We start from the raw sequence: 24389 nt of genomic DNA on the forward strand, positions 1-24389 counted from the left end.
CTACGGGAAAGAATCAAATATGGTTGGGAAAGTCAGGTGTCTCAATACTTTTGTCCATATAGTGTATATACATATAACTAACTTTTTTATTAGAAAAAAAAATAATTTCGGGTTTAATATGATTTTATTTATAAATGATGCAATGAAAATGTAATTACACACAGAATAAAAAAATAAAGCGCAGGGTTTTTAATGTAACTTATAACTAACCACACTGAGTGTAGTCGAACTCTTTTACTTTGAAAGACATTTCAGTAAAACCTTCTCCCATAATATCTCTACATTTATCCAAGTGGCAAAAAAAATGATCATAAAAAAAAATAAGTTACCAACAATTCTACCAATATCTATATAATTTAGTAAAAATTCACATACACAATATTATTATTTATTATATCTTTTATAGAATATTGCATTATTTCCATTTTATGATTATAGTGTTTTCCAAACTGCTCATTTTAAGTGTGCTGGAAACATCAGTATGAAGAGCTCTAAATATCAAACACTTACTTTTGGAGAAGTTCGCATAGACCCGATATCTCTCCTAACTAATCAATCCCTCCTTACACCACATTAAGTTCAGCACCTTTACGTCTAGAAAAAAATCCACAAAATGAACAAACACCTCCAGTTCCCTTAGCCTATTGCTTTCCAAAAATACACCTGGGAAATCGTCGGTGGCTAAATACTTTGTTAATTCTATCATCACATCCCCTTGCATTACTCTGCTGCTGCTACTTTTCTTCCCCACACCGTTTTCTCTTTTGTCTTCCTTTTCACATAAAGTTCAAACCACGTACATCATGCACATGCACAGATGCTATGAATCGAGAGGACTTGGTAAACTTGGTAAAAAAAGAAGCTCTTTTTTTTTGCACTGAAATAACCATTCCGTACAAACAAAAAGAAAAAGAAAAAAAAAAAAAGAAAAGAGATCATCGGCTCATCCTTTTTGATGCGGTTATGAATTTGAATGTTAGAATATTAAATAGTTTTGAATGATTTAATGGCAACATTGTTTTTTTTTAATGGCAGCAAAATATTATACTTGACTGATAGAAGGAACGTCTTAAATGCCAGCTAAAAAAAATGCAATTGCATTATTGTATAAAAATTAAAGAAAAGCTATATTTTATGCTATTAAATGTGCCATTTGAATGGTATTCCTCATTAAATATGCATTTACCAAAGACAAACTGACAAAACAAAATAAAAAATAAAAAAAAGGCATGCGACCTGGATTTGCAGGCATGGCTATAATCCTAGACTCACCAGGTTCAAATCACTAACATGCATTTCAGTGCTAAGTCACAGGAAGTGCCATTCTCTCATCAGTCACACTTGGTGTTGTAAGTGTGGTTTAAAGTAAAAAAATGTGCGGAGGAAAAGAATGTCCCTACCATCATGCACAGCTGTAACCAAACACTACTGAACTAGTGAACAGTGCTGTGGCACACACACCGTCTGCACGTGTTAGAATGTGCATGCTGAAGGGAGATGACGTTAGCAGTACGTGCGTTGCGTGTGTGCGCATGTGTACTGAGGTTTGTCTCATGAGAAAGAGTGCATTAAGACATTCGCAGAGCGATAAAGGGGTGCGCACTGAGGCAGTGAGTCGCGGCAGCAGGCATCAGTGAGTGTGTGGGAGGAGAGCTATAACATACTGCTGTCTCATGCCAAACTTCAAACCACATCACAAGTGTTGTTTGGGGGAGGGGGGATGCACTTTTACACTGATACGAGACCGGTGCTACCGTGTTCACGAGGACAAGCGCAGGATTTGAACACAGACGCAGGTCTGTAATCGGTGTGAAGGTGCAATTTCCCCGAATGGATTGATCGGTCGGGAATGAGGGTGGGTGAAGATATGAAGCATGGAGCTAAAATGTTAGGTTTGGGAAAAAGCATTTTCAGCACATTTTTTGAGCATTGTAGTTGACAACAACAACAAAAAAAAAGGCATAAGCAGTGAGTGAAATAAGAGAGATAAAAAAAGGAATCTCTGAAGATCGTTATATCCTGAGCAGGTCTGCTCTTTCCAGCCCAGCATGGAAGTCGTGCCACAACTTGCCTGGGCCGATGTGCATGGAGGTCTGGGGAGTTGGGGTGGGCCGAGGTGGACAGGGACTTGTGGTGGCGGGGGCGGGAGGAAGAAGAGGAAGTTAGAACAGCAGCTGCCGAGGCGGTAGAGGCACGGGACCCTGGTGTGCTCAAGCTGAGGGGAGAAACATTCACAAACCTCCCTCGAACCCCCCCACGTGAAGGGGGGGGGGACCATAGGTGAGGAGTGTGAAGTGCACATGTTAGAGAGAAGCTCATGGAGGGATGGATGGATGGCAGGAGGGACATGGAATTACAACAAAATGTTCAACACAATGTGTTCTATGGTGGTGATTATGCAGGCTGGGATTTGAAGGGGCTTAGCTGGGATAGAAGCATTTTATTCTTAGTTATTCGAGACAAACATCTCAGCAAAGTAGATCAACTATACGACTTTTTTCCACTGCACAAAACACCAAAAAGCTACAACTGTTCTTTAATCACTGGCCGTCAGTCTAGTACCGAAAGCTTTTCTAGTCCACCACAAGTCATGGCACTTTGTGCTCAATTTAGGGTTTCTGCAGGTTGTATGTAAGACTTGCTTTAATCAGATATTAGGTATGTACCAAAATGAAAATTTTTGGCCGAAACCGAAAACCGAAACACCGAAAGAAATTATGCCAATTATTATTGCCATTCCATTTATGGCTATTACTGTGTACTAAACTTACTAAAATCAAGGCATTTCAATTGCATAAATTAATATTAAAGTTTCAAAGAATAAATCAATTACAAATTATGAAAATATTTATTTATAGCCCATTGCAACAATGCACAGGATAAAATAAATCAAACTGAAATGTTTAACTTAAATGCACTCATGTGTACAATAAATAATAATGTACAGGCCCTCTGGCCTGCTGAAAGGTTGTACAATTAAATGTGTTCTTCATAAAAACAAAGTGCATTCAGAACAAGTGCAACTGCTAAAAGATACAACAATACAACACTATCACTGGGAAACTTCCTGCCTTTTCAAAAACGTCCGCCACAGACGGAGTGCGAGTGCTCGGAGGGGTTTGGCTTTTCTGTGCCGCGTTCCTCTCATATTCAGCACAGCGATCGGGATGTTTGGATTTCAGGTAATATCTTAAACCCAACATGTTTTGCAAATCGCTATCCGTGGGTCTTTCTCAGATATACTGAAATTCGTCCACACCGCAGACATGTTGCTTTAGACATGCACGTGCAGACCGCAGTTTCTGTTTGCGTCATCACAACAAACTGTTTCGGCCGAAAATATTCGGTGGCCGAATATTCGGTGCATCCATATCAGATATATAAATAAATAAATAAATAAATAAACTCTCACCATCCTTATTAATCACTAAACATTTGTTTTACTGATGCGGCAAGATGCACACATGCAGCAATTAAAACCGTCCGTGTGGAAACATGGCAAAAGTTCAGTTAGATGTCCTGATTGATTTACGCAATTTAAAACACAATTATAACTTTAAACAAGAATATTTTGTCTTCATGCTCCACGTTGGGTATGATTTCGCTAATAATAAACATACATTTGCATTAAGCATCAATATGTTTCTATAGAGTATTAAAAACGTTTTAAAAAGTATTTCTTTAAAGAACAATAAAAACAGCTCAAAATGGGCGATTAAGTATTAAATATAATAATCACAATTTACTCGTGGCGATCGATCGATTAATTGCGATTAAGTGTTTTATTCGATCGGCAACCCCTAATTTTTATATAATTCTTTTTTTTTAGAAAATGTTTATATATATATATATATATATATATATATATATATATATTCTTTTTGAATTGTTAAAAAAAATGTAAACTGTTACTGTAACGGTAAATGTTAATAATAAAAAACTGTTTAAACAACAAGCAATTTCTTCCCTCCCAACTGAACAGAAATGTAACTGAAACCATGGCTTAAAAACCTGAGGTACATAACGAACCATAAATTGTGTGTACTGTTACATCCCTATAATAACTGCATTGATCTAATCTTCAATACTGACCGCACAGATCTCTCAGGTTGTCGGGAAAATCCGAACCCTACGTTTTGTTGGCCGTCCTGGTGGTTCATTGTGCAGTGGAAAAAGCTGCCCTAAAAGCTGCCCTAAAAGCTGCGTACACTTTAATGATCCATCTGTTCATCACATACATAAAAGTGGGTTAAACAGATGATAATTCAATCATTTGGTCCATTTGCTTAGTAAAGCCAGGATTTCCATGTGAAAAGCAAAAAAGAAGCTTAAAAGGGGGAAATCTGCAGGCTGCAAGAGTAATGCATTCAATTAGAAGAAGACAGAATTTGTGTATTAAAGCAAATTTGCATGCGAGTGTGTGTACGCATGTGTGTGTGTACGTGTGTGTGTGTGTGTGTGTGTGTGCCTTTGAGACCATTTAAATGAAGTGTCACCTTAAACATCAGGCAAACAGGCACAAGACTACAGGAGGTAAAGAGATGAAAGATTACACTTGCATGCAAATGAGAGACGTGAGTAAATGTGTGTGTGTCTGTGTGTGTGTGTGTGTGTGTGTGTGTGTGTGTGTGTGTTGGAAAGGACTGTGCTCGACTCTGAACTATATTACATAAGTTCACAATACATCCTCTCATTCTGTCAGAAGCAGGGTCTATCTGTAGCTGCTCACAAGCTCCGTCTCCTACCCCAAAAAGCTTGTGAGCTTCTCCATCTTTTACCTGCTCACTAACTTCATCTTCTACCTGAACACAACCTCCGTCTCCAACTCGCTCACAAGCCTCATTTCCCACCGGCTCGTGAGCTCCATCTCCAAACTGATTTTGACCTCCATCTCCTACCCTCTCAAAAAGCTCCATCTCCTTCTCACATGTGAGCTCCATCTCCTCTTCGCTTACAAACTCCTTTAACCGCCTGGTCGCAATCTTTATCAACCCACTCGTGCAAACCCTCCACTCACTTCTGCTCTCCTTTTCTCCACCAGTGTCCTTTGGCTATCCACTCGAGCTCACTCTCTATTCACTGGCACTCCATCCTACCATCCACAACCCTTTAATTCCACTCAGTCTTTTGCACCATCCATGTTAATAAAAAAAATGAATCATTCCTTTACAAAGCAAACATGCACTCATTTCTAACTATCCAAAATGTACTCAACCAGCCAAGACTTCTGGTGTCTGACCTTTAATTATTGAACTGATCTTATCATATACTTACTTTACACAACATCAGTAATCTTTTTAGTCTCGTTTAAAAAAACAAACAAAAAACAAAAAACAAAAAAAATAACAAAAAAATAAAAACCTAAAAATAGCAGCATGTATTCATTTATTAAATCACCTGTGTAACTCCGATTGTTCAAGACGGCTGTACCCGTAAAGACAATGCGCTTTACAGGTTGTTGCTCATAACAGTATGTAATCCTGTGTCCTAAACCACGCTGCTATGGATACCTATCATTACTCATAGATGGATTTGGAGCATACATTTAAACCGTGCACAAATATTTACAGAAAATCCTCAGGCTGGGACTTTCAAAAAAATATATATATTTTTATTATAAATAACCACACAAGTGCAAAACGAGTGTCTTGGTTGCTTTAAAATAAAGTAAGAAAAAAAACCCAGGTGATCTCAGCCTCATGCTGTGCTGAACCTGCCCGAGTGTGAGGCATTCCACTTCATAACTACACAGCGTCTCTAACATGTGGTGCGCATGCAAAATAATGCATCCACGGACGATTTGTGTCGGCGTACGTTAGTATACGTGTGTGTTTTTCTTCGCTATAAATTTTTACGGATATTTGTACCTGTCCTTGCCGTTCTGTACCCCCAGAGTAGATCTCTCAGGACCTGGAGAACTTCTCCCGCGACTCGTACCAGTTGAAAGGATGCTGTTCTGTATGGCACAAAAAACAAAGAAAAAAAAAAAAAGAGCACCGGCATCAGACACATTTACGAAAACTCCACCGCTGTAAACAGGAAGGTGACGTGAACTAACGGTGGACGGGGTCGGGGTTTTCTTTCGGTCAGCCGGAGTCAGAGGGCTCGGAGGAACTTTAGCGGAGCTGCCTGAGCTTTTCCTCCCGTAGTCTTCACCGATGTGCTTACCGTCGCCCTGAGAGTGCTTTACAGTCACAGACAAACCTGGAGGAGAGACGGGAAATGAGACGGGTATAAGCATGAAGCACTGAACTGCATATAACTTCTGGCGCTTCTTCCGAGTCTTACTTTGGTCCGTGGATCGGCGCGGCTTCTGGTTCGAGGTACTACGTTGTACCTTGTGAGAAGGTGATTGGGTATTGTTTGTGAGGTCGATGCTTGGGCGGGGCTTTATTGAAAGTTCGTCCAGCTGGGGTAGAAAGCAGTGAGGGTTAATGCTGACATACTGAAATCATGATCATTATTATTTATTTAAACGATTTCTTTTCACACTGTACATTGACACGTATTCCTTCAGTTTCCAATAAATAAACGTCCCCAAGTCATGTTGATGTTTGGGGTGTAAGCGGTACACAAATTTCAAAGTTTGGTACGTACCTCGTTTTTAAAGTCACGTTTCAAATTAATTTCGGTACAGTTTGGGGGGGAATGCAAAACAAAAATTGCTTTTTTAATTTTTTTATTAACACAGGTAATTATTACTAACATTTGTGAACAGTTAACCTTTTTTTAAATGAAATTCCTGCTTGGTTAAATAATATATAAATTAATGTTTTATAATATAATATAAAAATAAAATCTAATTAATGCAATACACTTATATTAACTTGAGTAATTGGCAGCAATTAAGTTAATTAAATACAATTAATAAACAGAAATAATTAAATATACATTTCTTAGACCCTATTTGGGAAATAGAGATGTGTATATAAGTGTGTGTTTTACATTTTCTAAAGATATGTTTTACATAATTTGTCCACTTTCATCAGCATACTATAACAGAGCCCTCCTTCGATATGCGGACTTTTCAGGATTTTCTCCTTTTAAGAGAAATTCTGGAAGCTGGACATAAAATGCAAAAGAATCCTTATTGCTTGACTGTTGCAAAAAATGCCCTGGCATTGTTGTGTATCTTTTAAAGTTTAATAATAATAATAATAAAAACACAAAAAACAGTGACACTGCACTCAAAGTGTGAGGTGAAGACTAAACAAACCTACTACATTGTGCATGTAAAATAATTAAATAGCATTCGGGACACATGTGCACTGAACCAAAAGCCCTGCAGCAAAATGGGCAGATTATATAATTAGCTTATTAATAAATGTAAAACTTTGTGATAGACTTCTTTAATCTTTTCTCAGTCATTTGTTTCTTTTCGGCTTAAAGCGTGCCTTTTTTTGTATTAAACTGATAACCATGTGCTTTGTTAATTACGAAGGCGTTTTATTGGCACGAAAAAAAAAATGTGAAAATCTTAGAGGACGAGATTAAAGTACAATTACGACAATAAAGTCAAAATTACGAGAATAAAGGCAAAACATTTTTAGAATAAAGACGTCGCAATACGAGATTAAAGTGACTATATTACACATTCCATACCTCTGAATTCCTATAGTCCAGTAATAGATAGGTTGCCATGATTTCATCATACTTCTGGTTGACAAGGGAGTCTTGTATCTCATCTTGAGTATACCCCATTTGTAGCATGATATCTGGTGAGGGTGGAGACAACGAAATAAACAGTTACACTAAAAAAAAAAAAAAAAAGCATACCAAAAAATAAACAACAGAAAAACAGAAACAGGCATGAAATAAGAGACAATTTAAAAAAAAAAAAAAAAAAAAAAACACTAAATGAGCAAATGCACATTTAGTACCAAATCTGTATTTCTGAGGTTCCATCCCATCCACCCTCTTCCCCCTTCCACATTTGCCCAGCCCACTAACACCAGACGTCTTCCCCACCTCTCTTCCAACCCCCTGCACTGCCGGGGTGCTGACCTGTCCTCTTGGGGTCCTTATAGTCGGGCTGTGGCTCAATATAAGGCATCAACTCCTCCTCCTCATGGCCCACATTCATCCACCGGTCCTTCATAATCTGCTGCTGGATGCAAGCACAGAGAGAGAAGAGACAAAAGAGCAAACATATTTGTAGTTTAAAACCGAAACTGGAATTAAACGTGTACAAAAGGTTGAATCTTGGAATCCAGATTGAAAAAGCTACAAGTGACCTGTGAGCACGCAGCACAAACCTCAAGGCTTCCTCTCTTGGTGGGGTTGAGGATAAGAAATTTCTTCAGCAGGTTCTCACAGTCCGTGGACATATAGAACGGAATTCGGTACTTCCCTCTTAAAACCCGTTCACGCAGCTCCTGCAAAATCAACTCTTCTTTAGTTCAGCATTCCAGACCCTCCAAGTTCCCCATGACGTGACTCCATTCCATAGTGCCATCTCACCTTCAAGTTTTGTCCATCGAAAGGCAGCGAGCCGCTGACCAGCGTGTACAGGATGACTCCCAAGCTCCACACGTCCACTTCAGGCCCGTCGTACTTCTTTCCCTGGAAGAGCTCCGGAGCCGCGTATGGAGGGCTGCCGCAAAAGGTGTCCAGCTTGTTGCCCAGAGTGAACTCGTTACTGAAGCCGAAATCAGCAATCTTTATGTTCATGTCTGCGTCAAGAAGCAGGTTTTCAGCCTGGATGGACAGAAAAGCAGATTTACAGCTCAAACATGATGGTCAATGGGAGAAAAGAAAAAAAAAAAAAGAAAAGAAAAAAATGCAGCACTTGCTTTGGTCAAAGACCAATAGGATTCGAGATTATATAATCTGAAAGGCAAAAATAAAGGCTACAAAACACATCTTTTCCAATCAGAATGGAGAACAAAGATCATGGAGAAGAGAATAGGGAACAAAGCCTGTATATACACTGTGTATAACATTTGTAAAATTGTACATAAAATGCACAGTATATACGTATGTGAATGTGGGCAAATGGATGAGTGCCAAGGCACTACTAAGGAACTACAGGGGGATAAAGTTGATCAGTCACACTATGAAGTTATGGGAAAGAGTAGTAGAAGCCAGGCTAAGGGAAGAGGTGACCATCTGTGAGCAACAGTATAGTTTCATGCCGAGGAAGAGCACCACAGACGCATTATTTGCCTTATGAATGTTGATGGAGAAGTATAAAGAAGGTCAGAAAGAGTTGCATTGTGTGTTTGTGGATTTAGAGAAAGCACACGACAGGTTGGAGAGAGAGGAGTTGTGGTATTGTATGAGGAAGTCAGGTGTGGCCAAGAAGAATGTGAGGGTGGTGCAGGACATGTACGAGGACAGTGTGACAGCAGTAAAGTGTGCAGTAGGAACAACAGACTGGTTCAAGGTAGAGGTTGGACTGCATCAAGGATCGGCTCTGAGCCCTTTCCTGTTTGCATTGGTGATGGACAGGTTGACTGACAAGGTCAGACAGGAGTCTCCATGGACCATTGTGTTTGCAGATGATATTGGTATTTATGGTGAGAGTAGTGAGCAGGTTGAGAAAAGCCTGGAGAGGTGGAGGTACATGCTGGAGAGAAGGGGAATGAAAGTCAGTAGGAGTGAGACATAGTACATGTGTGTGAATGAGAGGGAGGGCAGTGGAGTGGTGGAGTTGCAGGGAGAAGAGGTGGAAAAGGTGGAGTTCAGGTACCTGGGATCAAAAAGTGCAAAGTAATGGAGAGTGTGTTAGAGAAGTGAAGAAAAAAGTGCAGGCAGGGTGGAGAAGAGTGATGGACATGGGGTATATCAGGTGGCTAATTTGAAAGAGGCAGATGTAGAAAACACGGTAGTATGAAGACGAATGAACTGCTGTGGTGATCCCTAATGGAAGCAGCCGAAAAAAGAAATTATTTTATATACACACACATATATATACACACATATATATATATACATATATATATATATATATATTGTGTGTTTGTGTGTTTGTGTGTGTGTGTAATAAATATAGACCGGATATTTTGCCTTATACAAAAAAAAAAGTGTGAAATACCCAGAAAACCAAGATCCTAAGGTAGTGAGCAAAGGGAGGTAGAATGTGACTACAAACTAAACCATCATACCAAATAAGTCATTCTTTAAGACTTTAAGAAAGGGCCTCACCTTGAGGTCTCTATGAACGATGCACTTCTGATGACAGTACTGCACTGCTGATACAATCTGCTCAGACAAACAAAAAGCAGAAGTGATGCAGATAAGCACCTTATATTGGCACAGTAGACAAAAAAGCTGCAGTAGGCTTGATTTATTTGTCCGTTTCCATGTTTACATAATAAAATGTAAGAAAAAAAGAAAATATGCTGTACTATTTTCGAAACACATGCTCCAAGTGCGATCAACGCAAACAGAGTCTCACCTGTCTGAATTTGGCTCGGGCTTCTTTCTCTTTCATTCTGCCATGGGCGACGAGGTAATCGAACACCTCTCCTATATCAGGAACAGCCAGAGACAGGGGGAGAACAGTCAGGCGAATGAGACAAAAGCTTGATTTAAGAGCACTTTGTGGATAGCGTGAAAGAGAAAACAAGCTCTGAAAGAGTGACTTCTATCTCTAATTCTAACTGGTCTATTTGTTTAAAACAGGGAAAGCAGCATGTATCTAACAGTAACACCTAATAATATAAACAGATACTCTAAAAACACTTCTACTTCAGGAATGTTTGGAAGAAGATTTTAGGGGTTTTTTTTCCCACTCCCCAAGGCTGGATTCAGTTCCTGTGCTGTAGTTTAAAGGAGATAATAACAGGTACTTTTTTAAGGAACAGAAATGATAGGAGGTGCATTTGTTACACTGAACACTATCAATGGATCAAACAACATATTACCCAAATGGCCAACATTCTTTGAAAAACCAAAACCAATCTATGGTTAATAAACTACAATATATGGACCAAAGTTTGTGGGACACCTGACCATAAGATTTGTATGTACATTTTGAACATCCCATTCAACATTTAATCACCATTTGCTTTTAAAATAACCTCCACTTTTCTAGGAAGATTTCGGAAAGATGTCCCTGGCCATTTCCAAGACAGCGGAGACACCCAGCACATGTGGCAGGGCATCCAGGCGATCATGACCTACAAGACAATTTCCCTGCCTGTGACCGTGACTTCTCCCTCCCAGATGTGCTGAACAATTTCTATGCATGGTTTGAGGTGCAGCACAAACTTAGTAGCAAGGAAGACCACCCATTTTCTGAACGACCAGGCGCTTCCGTCTAACCATGGCTGAAGTGAGGGAAACTCTATGCAAAGTCACCTCACGGATCCTGGACTTCCTGACTGGGAGACTTCAGTCAGTCCAGATCGGGAACAGCATCTCTAGTGCTCTAGTGCTCTAGCCCCAGTGCTCAGTGTGGTGGTGCTAGAGATGCTGTTCCCCTCAGGGCTGTGTGCTCAGCCCACTGCTGTTCACTCTGCTGCCTTATGACTGTTCAATGCACAGCTCGAACCAGATCAAGTTCGCAGATGACACGACCTTGGTGGGTCTCATCAGCAAAAAACGGCGGTTCAGCATACAGACAGGCGCTGCAACTGTTAACAGCCTGGTGTAAAGCCAACAACATGTCTCTGAACGTTGACAAATCTAAAGAGATGGTTGTTGACTTTATGAGGGCACTGAGCAGATATTCTCCACTGGTCATCGATGGATCCTCCGTGGAGATCGTCAAGAGCAACAAATTCCTTGGTGTTTATCTGGTGGAAAACTTCACCTGGTCATTAAACACCAGCTCCATCAACAAGAAAGCATCTCCTCTACTTCCTGAGAAGGCTGAGGAAAGGCTTTTTCCCTCAAGCCATCAGGCTTCTCAACACACAGAAATGAACTGTACCAAACTAACACATTGTCAACTGTGTGTTACTGAACTGCTACAAAGCTGAACACATCTTCAGCACTGCCACATTTTATATTTCTCATTATAACTATATAACTGTTTACATGCTGTGTTGCTACTCTACTTGACTACTGCTGTTGCTGTTTTGCACAAACTTTGTGTTTATTTAAGTACATTTGTAAAAAGTTCTCTTTTGCACATTGTACTGCATAGCATGTTATACAGTAGGTTTAACGGCGGCACTATTTTGTGTATCTGTCTTGTGGTGTGTCTCTGTTGTAGCGCTATGTTGTGTGTTGTAGCACCAGGGAGAAACTTCATCTCATTTCACTCTGTAATGCATCAGCTTTATATGGTTGCAATGACATTAAAACCTTCATGAATTGACTTGTTTAAGGGCACCACATGCTGAGAGTCATTAAAAATGAAAAATCTTTAGTTTAAACAGGTAGAATTTTGCTTGTTCGGAATGAAATCCTGCACCCACACCGGCCCATTTTGGAAAAGATTGGACACCAATGATTTAAACCATTTCTGGTGTCTATATAGTGTATTAGTAACGCTTTATATCGAACAACAGCCATAAAAGTCGTCGTCTTCTTTCGGCTTCTCCCATTAAGGGGTCGCCACAGCGGATCATCCGTCTCCATACCCCCTGTCCTTTACATCTGCCTCTTTCACCCCAACTACCTTCATGTCTTCCCCTCACCACATCCATAAACCTCCTCCTTGGTCTCTAAACCATACAACATCGCAGCTCTCACCACAGTCCTATAAACTTTCCATAAAAGTAAACAAACATTTCCAAAGTGGCTCCCAAAAGTGAATTCCATGTACATCTAGAATCATGAATTTTGTTTGAGCGAATTCTTTAAAAAGCAGCTTATACTATTAAATTAATAATGAATTAAATTGCATTAATTGTACAACAAAACTAGAAGTCTTTACTTGAACCACCCAGAACGGCCTCGGTGTTCGCTACAATCCGAATCGGCTCAAATACAGGACTTGTGGGATGTGAATATTCTGTCAGTCGAATTTGAACTTCTAAACTGATCCTCGCTTAAGTTACAGTTACAGCAAATTAACTACAGCGATCACCAATAGAATGAACGAGAAGGAGGAATCATTTTTTTAGTCGAAACCAGTTTTATAACAAAATATAGGTGGGATTTCTAGAGACAAATTTCATGCCAGAATGAAAACCAATTACATATCGTCATTGAAACACGACACGCAAACGACCCTGCGGATTGCGTTTCAGTATGGCGTGACTTTAACGCGCCGACGTAAGCGAAACGCAACCGAGAATCCGTGGCGCAAAGTCTGCATTTTATTAATCGAGCAAAAATGTGACTTTTCTTGCACTTAATTAAAACCAAAGTCACGTTCTTTCGCTGCTCTGATCCATTTTCAATGGAAATCTCCCGGCGAAATGCAACACGGTGGAGCATGGCTTGCTTTCAAAGGAATTCTTAAAAGGCAAGCTGATTGTTTTTTTTACTAAATCACGTGATGCAGATGCATTCAATCGTTTGCAGGTCACAAATGAAAAGCAGTACATTTCTCCATATAGTTGGGTAATTATTAAAACAAAAAAAAAAATGAAAAAGCAAGATAAAAATCCTTCACAAATTAACATGAGTGAAGAGTGGAGGTATGTTCGAGAGTGAAAGGCAAAAAAGAGATGAAGTAGAACCCGAACCTCCACTGGCGTACTCCATAACCAGGTAAAGTGTCTTCTCGGTTTCTATCACCTCGAACAATTTCACTATGGAGTAAGAAAGAGTGAGACTGGTTAAGAAAAGCTGGTTATACATGCTAAGGCAGGTATAGCTTTTCATGACAAGTTATTCACAAAAAATCGACATTTCAGTAGAGCGAAAACAGAAATGCAAGTTGAAAGTAGTAAGTAAAGCTCACCGATATTTGGATGATTCAACAGCTTCATAATCCTCACTTCCCGAAAGAGCTGCGAACGAGACAGAGTTCACGCTTGACGTCCGGCAGATACATCGTATATTTGTACTCAGGAAGCGTTTGGGCCTAATTTGACGTAATTAGCTCGCCTCTTTGGCCTCGAGCGAAATCAAAGCCCGAGCAGAAACGAATGAGAGAAGTTCTAACGAGCGAGGGGTCTAATGTGAGGAAGTCGAGGCGTGTACCGCTTAAACACCACATGTACTAGGAAATGTTTTAGAAGTGCGTTAAGGTGAATAATAAAAAATAAGCGGAAAAGGCCTCACCTTCTGGAGACTGGAAGAGTTCAGCTGAGTCTTGTCTATAATTTTTACAGCCACCTGAATACACAAGGATTAGAAAGTTATTTGTTCATTACATGATAATAAAATAAAAAAAACAAACAAACACAATTGCTAGGTGTTTTCCAGGAACATGGCCCTCAAGATTTAGCCGCGTATACACGAGGAAACCGAGGACAAGACCGCTGGATAAACAGAGCGTGACTAAGTAAAGATCTTAAGTCTGCTGGCTGACTTCAGCCTCTCATGGTCCTTAACAGAGATCTCTATCTAACATCATCAGGAAACAATTCAGTGCACCACATTGTGATTACAGAGTAGTGCACAAGCAATAAGCACCACACACACACACACACACACACACACACACACACACACACACACACACACACACACACACACACACACACACACACACACACACACACACACACACACACACACACACACACACACACACACACACACACACACTTCTCTTTTTCTCCTACTCGGTCATTCCGTTGGCTCTGTGCGGTCGTGTGTTGGGTCAGTTTGGAGAGTCAGTAATGTAGTTGCACATGAACAGGGAGTGTATCTTAAAACTTGAGCACTGAGGATGTACTGAGTGTGAACTGCGAAGTGTTAAATGAACCACTTCATCATGCAGAGGGAATAAAAAGAAAATCAAAAAGAAAAAAAAAAGACTGCCCAGTAGAGGCATTGTGGGATTGGTACGGAAAGGAACCAGTAAAGTAAAATGGAACAAAAAAAAAAAAAAAAAAATCTCAGATGTTTCTAAAGATGTGTACAAAACAAACAGTTTTTGTATCCCTGTTTCATTACAAGAAACGCTTTAAAACGATGCTGTATCTATTTCACAGAAAGTAAACGCTATCATTTTGTTATTTTATATCGGATCACCTCTTTGCCGGTGAGAACGTGCCGAGCCAGCTTGACCTTTGCGAAATTTCCCTTCCCGATGGTCTTCAGCAGGCGGTACTTGCCGATGTGCGGCTGCTCGTCGGCTGCGGTGGCCAGCGAGTTGCGGCCGCGGGGCATGTTGGAGCGACCGCCGGCCTTAGATTCGGAGTGAGTCTGCAAAACAAACACGACACAACCTTAGAGCGACGGCTTCTTCCCGGTGGACGGCGCTCCGCTTCATGTTCGGCCAGACGGCGCGCAGAACGGGTGAAACCTGCCGAGGACCGAGCTGTGTGGTTAATAATATCCCTGAAAGAGCTTATGTAATGCTTATTGGACTGTCACCAGGCTCGGTCTGACTACACTATCAAGTAGAGAGAGACATCAGAGGAAGAGAGAAAGGGAGGGTGGGGGAGAGTCGAGAAAAAGAGAAGACTGTGGCGAGGAAACAGAAAGCACAGAGCGCGCGCACACAGAGAGAGAGAGAGAGAAATAGAAGAAAAAAATAAAGAAAAAAAGAAATGAGAGAGAGAGAGAAAAAGAGAGTTGTCTAAAGAAGCCCAGAAAGGAGACTGTGGAAAATAATTTACATTTTCCTTTATTTATGAACATTACATTGCGTTTTTGGTACAGAACATCTGTAAAACAACTTCCTGTTCCCACTTACATTCTAGCAAACAAATGGTCTCTCAATTTAAAGCCTATATTTCCTTCCTTCATCAATCTAGTCCTCTGCCCTAAACATCTGCCTTGAACTTCCACAGACAGACAGACAGACAGAGGTTATAAGGCATGCAATAAATACTACAAAATACTAAACATTTGAAGGTAAATATAGTTCAAGTTAAGTGGTCTGTGGTGTTTTATCGAGTCCTGTGCAACTCAAAGTGAAGAGTTCATGTGTGTTGATGTGCATTGGTACAGTGTGTAGAACAGCTCACGGCTTCATGTTTAAAATTTGATTATTTCTTTGTAAACCTTAAGAATCACGGCTGTTAATTAGCAACGTCACGTCACGTTCATGTGAAACCGCGTGGCTTTTGAGTATTTACTGACTGGATTAAACGTAACCAGAGTCTCTTGAGAACGCTAGATGTCTCATGTGCTCTTTTGCTCAAAATGCATTTTGTCCAAATATTGACAATCGTTTATGTCTGGAACAGTTTGTTTGATGGCTATTTCCATGGCAGGATCAAGGTGGCTATGATGAAACTTTATGGCATTTTACAGAGTTCAGTTTAATGTTCCGTGCGCACTGTAATATTTTCTTCGGTGATACATTATTACATATGTACTTTCTGAATAGAATTAAAAAAAAAAAAAAAAAAAAAAAAGCTGTTAAAGTGCATTGCAGTCCTGTAATGGATCTATATATGTTGCATTCATTTATTTTTTGTTCTGAAAATAAAAAATGATGAAATTATGAATTAACTATTTATAACTTTAGTTCAAATTATTTGAAAGGGCTACTGTTTAAAAACTTTTCTTTTTTTTGTTGGGATACTTATTTCAGAACTACTCCACTGCCTTACAGCCACCTAGCCCCAACCCTGGCCCACCTCAGCCCACCTCATGCAGATTTTACCCCATGGGGAGGGAAATCTGTGAAAATGTTGCTTTAGTTTAATTTCCATTTTCCTTTCCAACTGTGTGTCAATAAACGAATGAATGCAGCATATGTGACCTATGAAAAAAATAAAAAATCCTTTTTGTTTAAAGTGTTCTTGGTCAATTTACGTTGTCAATTTATTTAAATTTTAAAAAGGGAAGCCCTTTTTGTGACTATCTATGGAGGAAAAAAAATGCTCTGCAATAAGAGCATTGGTGAACAGTGATTTAGTAATTTTTTTACATTGTTACAAGTATGAGTACTTTAGAAATGCACACGCTTCCTCAACTACATTTCAGAAAAACATGCCGTTCCTCACCAGTTTGAACGGGTTAAATGAGATGCTGTGGTGTGGAGTGTGTGTGGAGTCTGTAGGGGCTGTAACGATAGAAAACTGTCTCCCTATAAAGATCCGATGTGCAGGAGAATGGAACACTGAACTGCATCCAAGTTCTCATAGAACATACTTTTACTTTTGAGTCCATTCCAACGGCAGAACGATTTGCTTTAAGTAATATTAAAGCAGATTTTAATATTTGAAGTTTTACACAAGTACATAAATGATCTTCCACCACTGAAGAAAAAAGTATTAGATAGAGTTGCTGTGCTTTAACATTGGCTGGCCCTGACCCGATCAATATCTAAACCTGGCCCTAACTCTCACTGAGAAACAGTGTGTTGATTGTAGTCTTCGGCTCTCACCAGAGCTCACTGTAACAGTGCGAGGACAACGTTAGCAGGTGAAATGAGCACCATCGTAGACAGACGTGCTATTGTTTTCTCCGGTGCGCGATTTGAAAAGAAGTCGTCGTTCCGATGAGCTGCTTAGTCGACCTAACGCCTAAAAAAAAAACTTAAATCCACAACCCCCCGGGGAATCTTCTTAAAAATCTAGTCGTGCACACAGTCAGCAATACTGATCGTGTCGAGTTTTGCGCTCGAGTGCACAACACTCATTCTGACTCGCCTCCATTTTATAAAAGGCTTTACAACCTCGGACAAACATTACAGCTGCTCAGTGTTTCGCTGGCGAGGCCTGTGCGATATTCATCTCATCCTGCTCACGCTTTTTTTATATTATTAAATGATTCAAGGCAGCCTTTAAAAAAAAGGCCCGAAATGAAGCAAATCCACCCGATCAGGTGTAAGAATGCAGGATGTAACAATATCAGTATGGTGGTCAGGAACTGCTTGGTGCCAACAACAAAGAGAATAAAACACCATATCAGGATATTTATTGTATCATTTCTTTGTAAATCAGTGGTCAAATGTCCCTGGCTGACAATTACTATCATGTTTTGATTAGAACATATAATAATTTGACTTGCTAAGTCTTTGTTCCCTATTTAATCGTTTCAGGTAGTTTTCATTTTGAATTTGTTTCTGTGGTGTCTGTGGTGTAGTTAAACTTTTTGAGCTGAAGTAATTTAGTCTTATGAGCCAGACAAAATTTAATAGATTGCTTCATATATTTACAAACTGACAAACATTTTTTTCCCGAAAGATGGGAAAAGAGTGTTTGAAGTGGGCGGGGCTTCGTAGCAAAGTAAGTTAATATCGGAACGTTCAAAAACCCCTGTGCAAACTGTTATTATGAGAGAAATATTGCGTATTATAGGGGGATAATTCACACCAGCATAATACAATGAAAAATTGCATTGTTTCTCCTTGAAAATCATGCACAATTGAAAAAAAAGTTGAATTTAATTATAATAAATAGGTGTGATAGGTATGAAGAAGCTGTTGGGTTTAATTCCTTATGCTGTTTTAAGTTACAATGAAAATCTTTTGCTGTTCCTCCAATCTTTATTTTGCTTTCACCATATGTTTATCTAAACCAAAACAATCCATGAAGCCAAGAAAGATTATTAGAAATGTTTATAAAAAGATGTCTCACTCTGTAGGAACTTTATTACTATGGTTACACGGCAGCGCGTTCATTTAGAATATTCATTAAACTGAATGGGACTTCCTGTAATCTCAACCAATCGGAATCACGTATACAGACCAAGCATTGCATAATCCGTGATTTTACACAAGCCTTGCACTGTCTCTGTTGATTTCTTTAAAATGTTCATTAAGATGTGGGACCGAGGACGTTCATTTCGAAGTCGCGAGTTCACTTTTCCAGCAACACCGAGCTGCCACTTCTGGGCCCTTGAGCAAGGCCCTCAACTGTTTAGTTGCATAAATCAGATGTTTAAGTTGCTCTGGATAAGAGCATCTGCCAATACTAAATTTAAACCCCAAACTAGCAAAATGAAGAAAAAAAAAAAAAAACACTGTGGATTCACGTTTATTATAATATTTAGAAAATACGTATCATTTTTTTTGTTGTATTTTTCCGGCACACCTTAAAGGCCGGTCCGTGAAAATATTGTCTGATGTTAATCCGGTCCGTGGCGCAAAAAAAAAGTTTGGGGTCCGCTGCTCTAATGCATATATTTTGTTCGAAACACTGAGACTTACTCTACTTGTATGTTTAGTAGGTCTGCAGATTATCATTTTGTATATTTGCTGTAGGAGTAGTGGAAGAGTATATGATGACTGTCATTTGCCTTAAAACTCCTCGTTGAGTCATTTCTGGTTTTAAACAGCATGTAATTTTAGAAGAAAATAAGCCTGAAATAGAGGCTTTTCTTGAGAAAAAAAAAGAGGTATATTTAGAATTTGTAACTACATTTATGCCATTTGGCAGATGCCTTTATTCAGAGCAAATTGTATTCAATTTATACAGCTCAGTAGTTAAAGCTTTATTGCTTTGCTCAATGACTGGATCTGAACTCACAACCTTCTAAACAGTTATATATAATATATATATGGCTGAATAAATGTTCTATCGACATATGGGTTTTGTGTATTCACATATATATACACATATACATATACACACACACATATACACACACACACACACACACACACACATACATACATATATATAGTAGTGGCAGCTTGCCAGTGACGAATCTAAAGTGATTTAATGTTTTACGAAAAGATTCGACTTGATTATACATTTACATATAGCACGGTTTGACTCACATTTTACTGTAAAAACTCTGTACAGTTTAGTTCTGTAACATGAAGTGTTTGCCTGCACAGTGGTTCATAAGATTGCTGTAATTATCCTCTTGCAGCAAGCATACAGCAAAGGGGAATGTTTTTTTTTTTTTTTGCCTGTTCCAGGTTCACAGCAGGGTGACGGCTTACGGGTGCTAAACGCAGGCAATGTCTTACAATGACACTCGGTTATTGACCATTGGTGAAACTTTTTTATCCCACATGCACGCAGATAACACGACCCGAACAAGCAGCTGAGACTTGACACATGTAGGAGCCAAAATCAGCAGTTAAGAGATTCAGTAGACGTTTGAGCATTATACGAGCACGATAAATCTCGACAAAAAGGGAATTGGATCCTCACTTCTTTTGGTGTGCTAGTTCACAGGATGTACTGCAGCGTGCTGCGGAGCTCGCAGCGCACCCAAAAAGCTGCAGCGAGACAGCAATGCAGTTCTCGAACAGCTCTGACCTTCAGGCGCGAGCTCTCGCGATTCCTCGCTCCGAAGCTAGACTAGATTACAGCCCGGCGTCTAAACGCTGTCGCAAACGCGTCAGGAGCGACCGCAGGGGCGCAGGCGCCGCGCCTTCCGACCGACCGGTCTTTAACTGCACGAAAGGGAGGGAGGAAAGAGAGCGGAATTACCCGGAGGGACAGGAAGCGTCTTTCACACAGCCGTAAATCTTGGGTCATCTGCACTCGTCTGAAGAGACGCAAAGCCAAACGCCAGGACAAACTGCTCTCATCTCCCTCTGAGCAAACACGTAATTACAAAAGGCAGAGCGAAACACACCGACAGCTGCTTAGACACATTACTAAATGCAAAAGGAAACGCAGACGAACGCAGAGCCAGGAAACACAATCGCTGTTAGCAGGAACACGCAAACGCATCGTGGTTTTTACTTCTACTTTCCTGTACAATAATTAATAAGCAGTTAACCAAAACTTACATTTGTTTGGGGGGAAACAGTATTTACTAGTTGAAGTATCAATGTAGTTGATAATCTTTATATTTTTATAGTTTTATATATTTTTTGGGGTTGTTTGTTTTACAAAATGTTTAGGAAAGTAAAAAAAAAAAACTTAACATGAATAACAAATGTCTAACAAAAATAAAAAAATCTGAGGTGGAAAGTAACGAATTGCATTTACTTTTGTTGCTGCAGTTGAGTAGATTTTTGAGCTCTTCAACTCAAAATCTGTAATTTGACTTTTACTTAAATATGTTGTGTCAATTGTTATACTTAACTACATTTGAAATCATATTCATTATTGGGTAAGAAAAATAAAGAAATAAAAATTATGCAAGGGGAAAAAATAATAATAATAATAATAATCGCACCCTGAAAACCACTGCACTGATTGGGAGTGAGAACAAATGCGTTAAAGCCACAAGCGATTTTGATTGGCCGCTCAGGAAAACAGCGAAGTTGTTCAAGTTGTTCAGTGTTCGCTCACCATCAGAAATCTCCACTTGTGATTCATCTCATTACCATAAATAACATTACAAGTTTTTTTGGGATTTTTTTTAGCGAAAGTGCTCACATTAGGCTCAAGTCATGGGCTGTAGTGTTTTTTTTCTCTCATTAGTTTTTTTATTTATTTATTAATTTTTTGTTATTGTACTTTCATTTGTAAGGTGTTCCTTCAATTATGAACAAATAGTTTGAGATTTAGATCCCCGTATCCTACACTAGAATCCCCCCACCACTGTTAAAGAAGTAACTTTAAATTTTACACAGCAAATTTTAAATAAGCTACTTTTTACTTTACATTTTTAGACAAAAAAAATCTTTTGCGCCGTCATGATCAATCAGGTTGTAGTTATAAGCTGAGCGACAATCTTCTGTTCAGCAATGCCATGTTCTTCTGCATGTTTTAACAACCTTGAAAAGTTTTTAAACATGCTACTAGTATCAGCGGAGGTAACACAGGGTTCCTACACAATTATTTGAAAATTCCAGACTATTCCAGTCTCAAATATGCAGACTTCCGTAAAGATTTTTACGACCATATTTAACATAAGAAATATAGATTTTACAATTTACAATTACGTTATAGTTACGTTACAATCTCCGATATACATCAGAATCCCTGATGTTTTGCATGCGTTTTTTTTCTCTCCGTTTCAGGTCTTCTGTCCACACCGAGACGCTGTTTTCAGTCAACGGAAACTTTACTTTTTTTTTTTACGCTCTCCAAAGTGCAAAGATTTAAAAACACCATAGTGCGGACCCTGAAAACAGAGGCTTTTTAAAACGATGATGCATTTTCTAGTTTTCATTTCTGCGACATTTCAAAGAGCCGATTAGTAAATAAACGGCAGAGGGAATAGTCGAGGCAGGTTACGGTTTGCTCAGGAGTACAGGGATGTGAGGGATGTTTTCAGACGTTTAATTGTGGGTTAGGGTTATGGTTAGCAACTTTTGGGAAACGGCCGAAAACGAAAGTGTGGACATGTTTTTTAGACAAAAATGCTGCTGCCGGATGTATCCGTATTATTATTATTATTATAATTGTTATTGTTATATTATTGTTATAATTGTAAAAATTTTGTTTACAAATTCTTAATTTGATATATTTAGAACACCGAATAGGGCAATAATATGGAAACGCAAACATTTTTCAATACATTGTTTTTTTCAATATCTGGAAATGACTCAAATAAAATTCCATTCCTTTTTCATACTTTTCCAAAAAAAAAAAAAAAAAACCCAAGGAACCAAGTAACTCGTAACAATGCAACTCATTTATGATAGCAACAGATTAAGGCGCCTACAGATGCCACATTACCTGTTCAAAGGGCTGTGATATTTTTTTTTTTAATAAACCATAAGATCTAAAATGACAAAATTTCAAGATCGAGGGAAACGTCTGATTATGCACTGTGATAATCCTGACAAATCGGATTGATTTGGTCAATGCTCTTCTATTTTGCCGGTTGTATAGTGTATTGCAGCACTATAATGGTGGCAACGTACATCCCAGACGACGCATTCCTTGTCTGTTTTGATCACCGAAATATCCATTTCACCTCACTAAAGTTCTCGGTCACGCTTTTAAAGCTAAAGGATAGTGAGGATGAATGACTCACGGGATAGTTACGGAGGCCAGGAGAGCTCGGCCTTAAAATAGGACACACATGCTAGCCTCTGTGGGGGTCCAGGCACTGAGGGACAGCTTCCCCGCACAACAGGAAGTTGGGTAATTTGTGGAAGTTGACTTGTAACTGCAGAGAAACAGATACAAGCAGCGTAATCCAAAAGCCACGTACATGTCCGGAAGCGACGTGTCTGGGTTTGTCTGGAGGACTGACTGTAGGCGGGCATGTGTAAGAGAGAGAGAGAGAGAGCGAGAGAGAGAGAGAGAGAGAGAGAGAGAGAGAAGAGAGAGAGAGAGAGAGAGAGAGAGAGAGAGGAGAGAGAGAGAGAGCTCTGCATAAAGTCGACAAGTTCTGACATGCCAAGACAGCTGAAAAAGAGACAATGGAACGGCTTTAGAAAGATCTTGCAAAAGCTTCGCACCAGTTTAACATGAAGGTATGGAGAAGCACCATCGGTGCTTTAACCACACAAGACCTGCTTGTCATGAACCATCCATATTTTTCTAAAACAGATTCTATGAGGTCTGGATGTGTCCCTTTAAATTTTAATAACAAATGTAAATGACACATTTTCTATCCAATAAAAGGTAAAACCTGAGTATCATTATACTCTCACTGCTTTTCCAGTTCGATCGTGAGCTTGAGTTACTGGTTTGAAGTTCCATGTCCCTCTGGTTTCCTTTCAACTACCGAAAACACGCCAATACGTACAATTAATGCGTTCTAAGAAAACACTGGATTTTTGAGTGGTTAGTTCATTTTATTTGAACCTGACTGGAGATATGTAGCAGGTACAGAGCAACCCTGAGGTTTAGAGCACCAATATTTTTGTCCCATTAGGTGAAAAACAGAAACTGGGACACAGTTAAATCACACAACACCCACTTGCATGCATACAAATGAAACCTTATAGCTGTAATCATGTGTTCAGAGGGTGAGTTTCCACTGATTGGCTTTCACACAGGTATACAGAAACAGGTCCTCCGAGAGGATCCTGGAGATATGATATGGAGATATGGAATCTTTCGGCTTCAGAAACATCTAAAACAATTACTTGTCCAGAAAAAAATGTAAAACCAAAAATGTTTTTATTAAGCTCGTTTATTATTGACATTTGTGATCAACTTTGTTTTTCACAATTTGAAATAAAATATCTGCTTGTTTAAATAATTGATAAAATACTATTTTATAAAAATAGTATAGAATAAATAATTGATCAAATACTTTTTTATAAAAATAATACAGAATAAATAATTGATCAAATATAATTTTTAAAAAATAAAATGAAATTAATTAATTAATGCAATACACTTTTATTATATAATATTAAGTAATTGATTAAAATAGCAGAAATTAAATGGATTTAATTAAATAAAAATAAATGAAAAAATAAAAATTAAATAGTTTACAGTTGTAAGACCCTATTTGGGTAATACAGATGTGTATACGTGCGTTTTACATTTTAAATTTTATTTTTCTAAAGATATCATCTACTTAACTGTTCTACTTATTTCAGCATACTTTTACAAAATGTGTTCATTTCTTCCATTCTTCATTCATGGAGTCCGTCG

At 39.0% G+C, this 24389-nt stretch overlaps 1 protein-coding gene across 33 annotated transcripts in view; it reads right to left on the bottom strand.

Moving 5' to 3' along the window:
* Nucleotides 1-24389, bottom strand: part of mark2a (MAP/microtubule affinity-regulating kinase 2a) — a 44126-nt gene that overhangs the window by 7165 nt on the left and 12572 nt on the right. For 9 of the 33 annotated variants that reach the window (XM_083564558.1, XM_083564567.1, XM_083564565.1 and 6 more), the window contains exons 2-14: nucleotides 15046-15219; nucleotides 14128-14181; nucleotides 13805-13853; nucleotides 13587-13652; nucleotides 10400-10470; nucleotides 10147-10203; nucleotides 8461-8697; nucleotides 8256-8375; nucleotides 8005-8104; nucleotides 7603-7715; nucleotides 6289-6409; nucleotides 6059-6204; nucleotides 5868-5956 (exon numbers count right to left, since the gene is read on the bottom strand). In XM_083564558.1, coding sequence (XP_083420684.1) covers nucleotides 5868-5956; nucleotides 6059-6204; nucleotides 6289-6409; nucleotides 7603-7715; nucleotides 8005-8104; nucleotides 8256-8375; nucleotides 8461-8697; nucleotides 10147-10203; nucleotides 10400-10470; nucleotides 13587-13652; nucleotides 13805-13853; nucleotides 14128-14181; nucleotides 15046-15219 — 1397 coding nt within the window. Of the gene's footprint in view, nucleotides 1-2071; nucleotides 2216-5867; nucleotides 5957-6058; nucleotides 6410-7602; nucleotides 7716-7968; nucleotides 8108-8255; nucleotides 8376-8460; nucleotides 8698-10146; nucleotides 10204-10399; nucleotides 10471-13586; nucleotides 13653-13804; nucleotides 13854-14127; nucleotides 14182-15045; nucleotides 15220-24389 lie in introns of all 33 variants that reach the window. The other 24 variants (XM_083564569.1, XM_083564568.1, XM_083564572.1 and 21 more) reach the window with 8 other exon arrangements.

This window comes from Silurus aristotelis, assembly GCF_946808225.1.
Source record: "Silurus aristotelis genome assembly, chromosome: 16".
In the NCBI taxonomy this organism is placed as follows: domain Eukaryota; kingdom Metazoa; phylum Chordata; class Actinopteri; order Siluriformes; family Siluridae; genus Silurus; species Silurus aristotelis.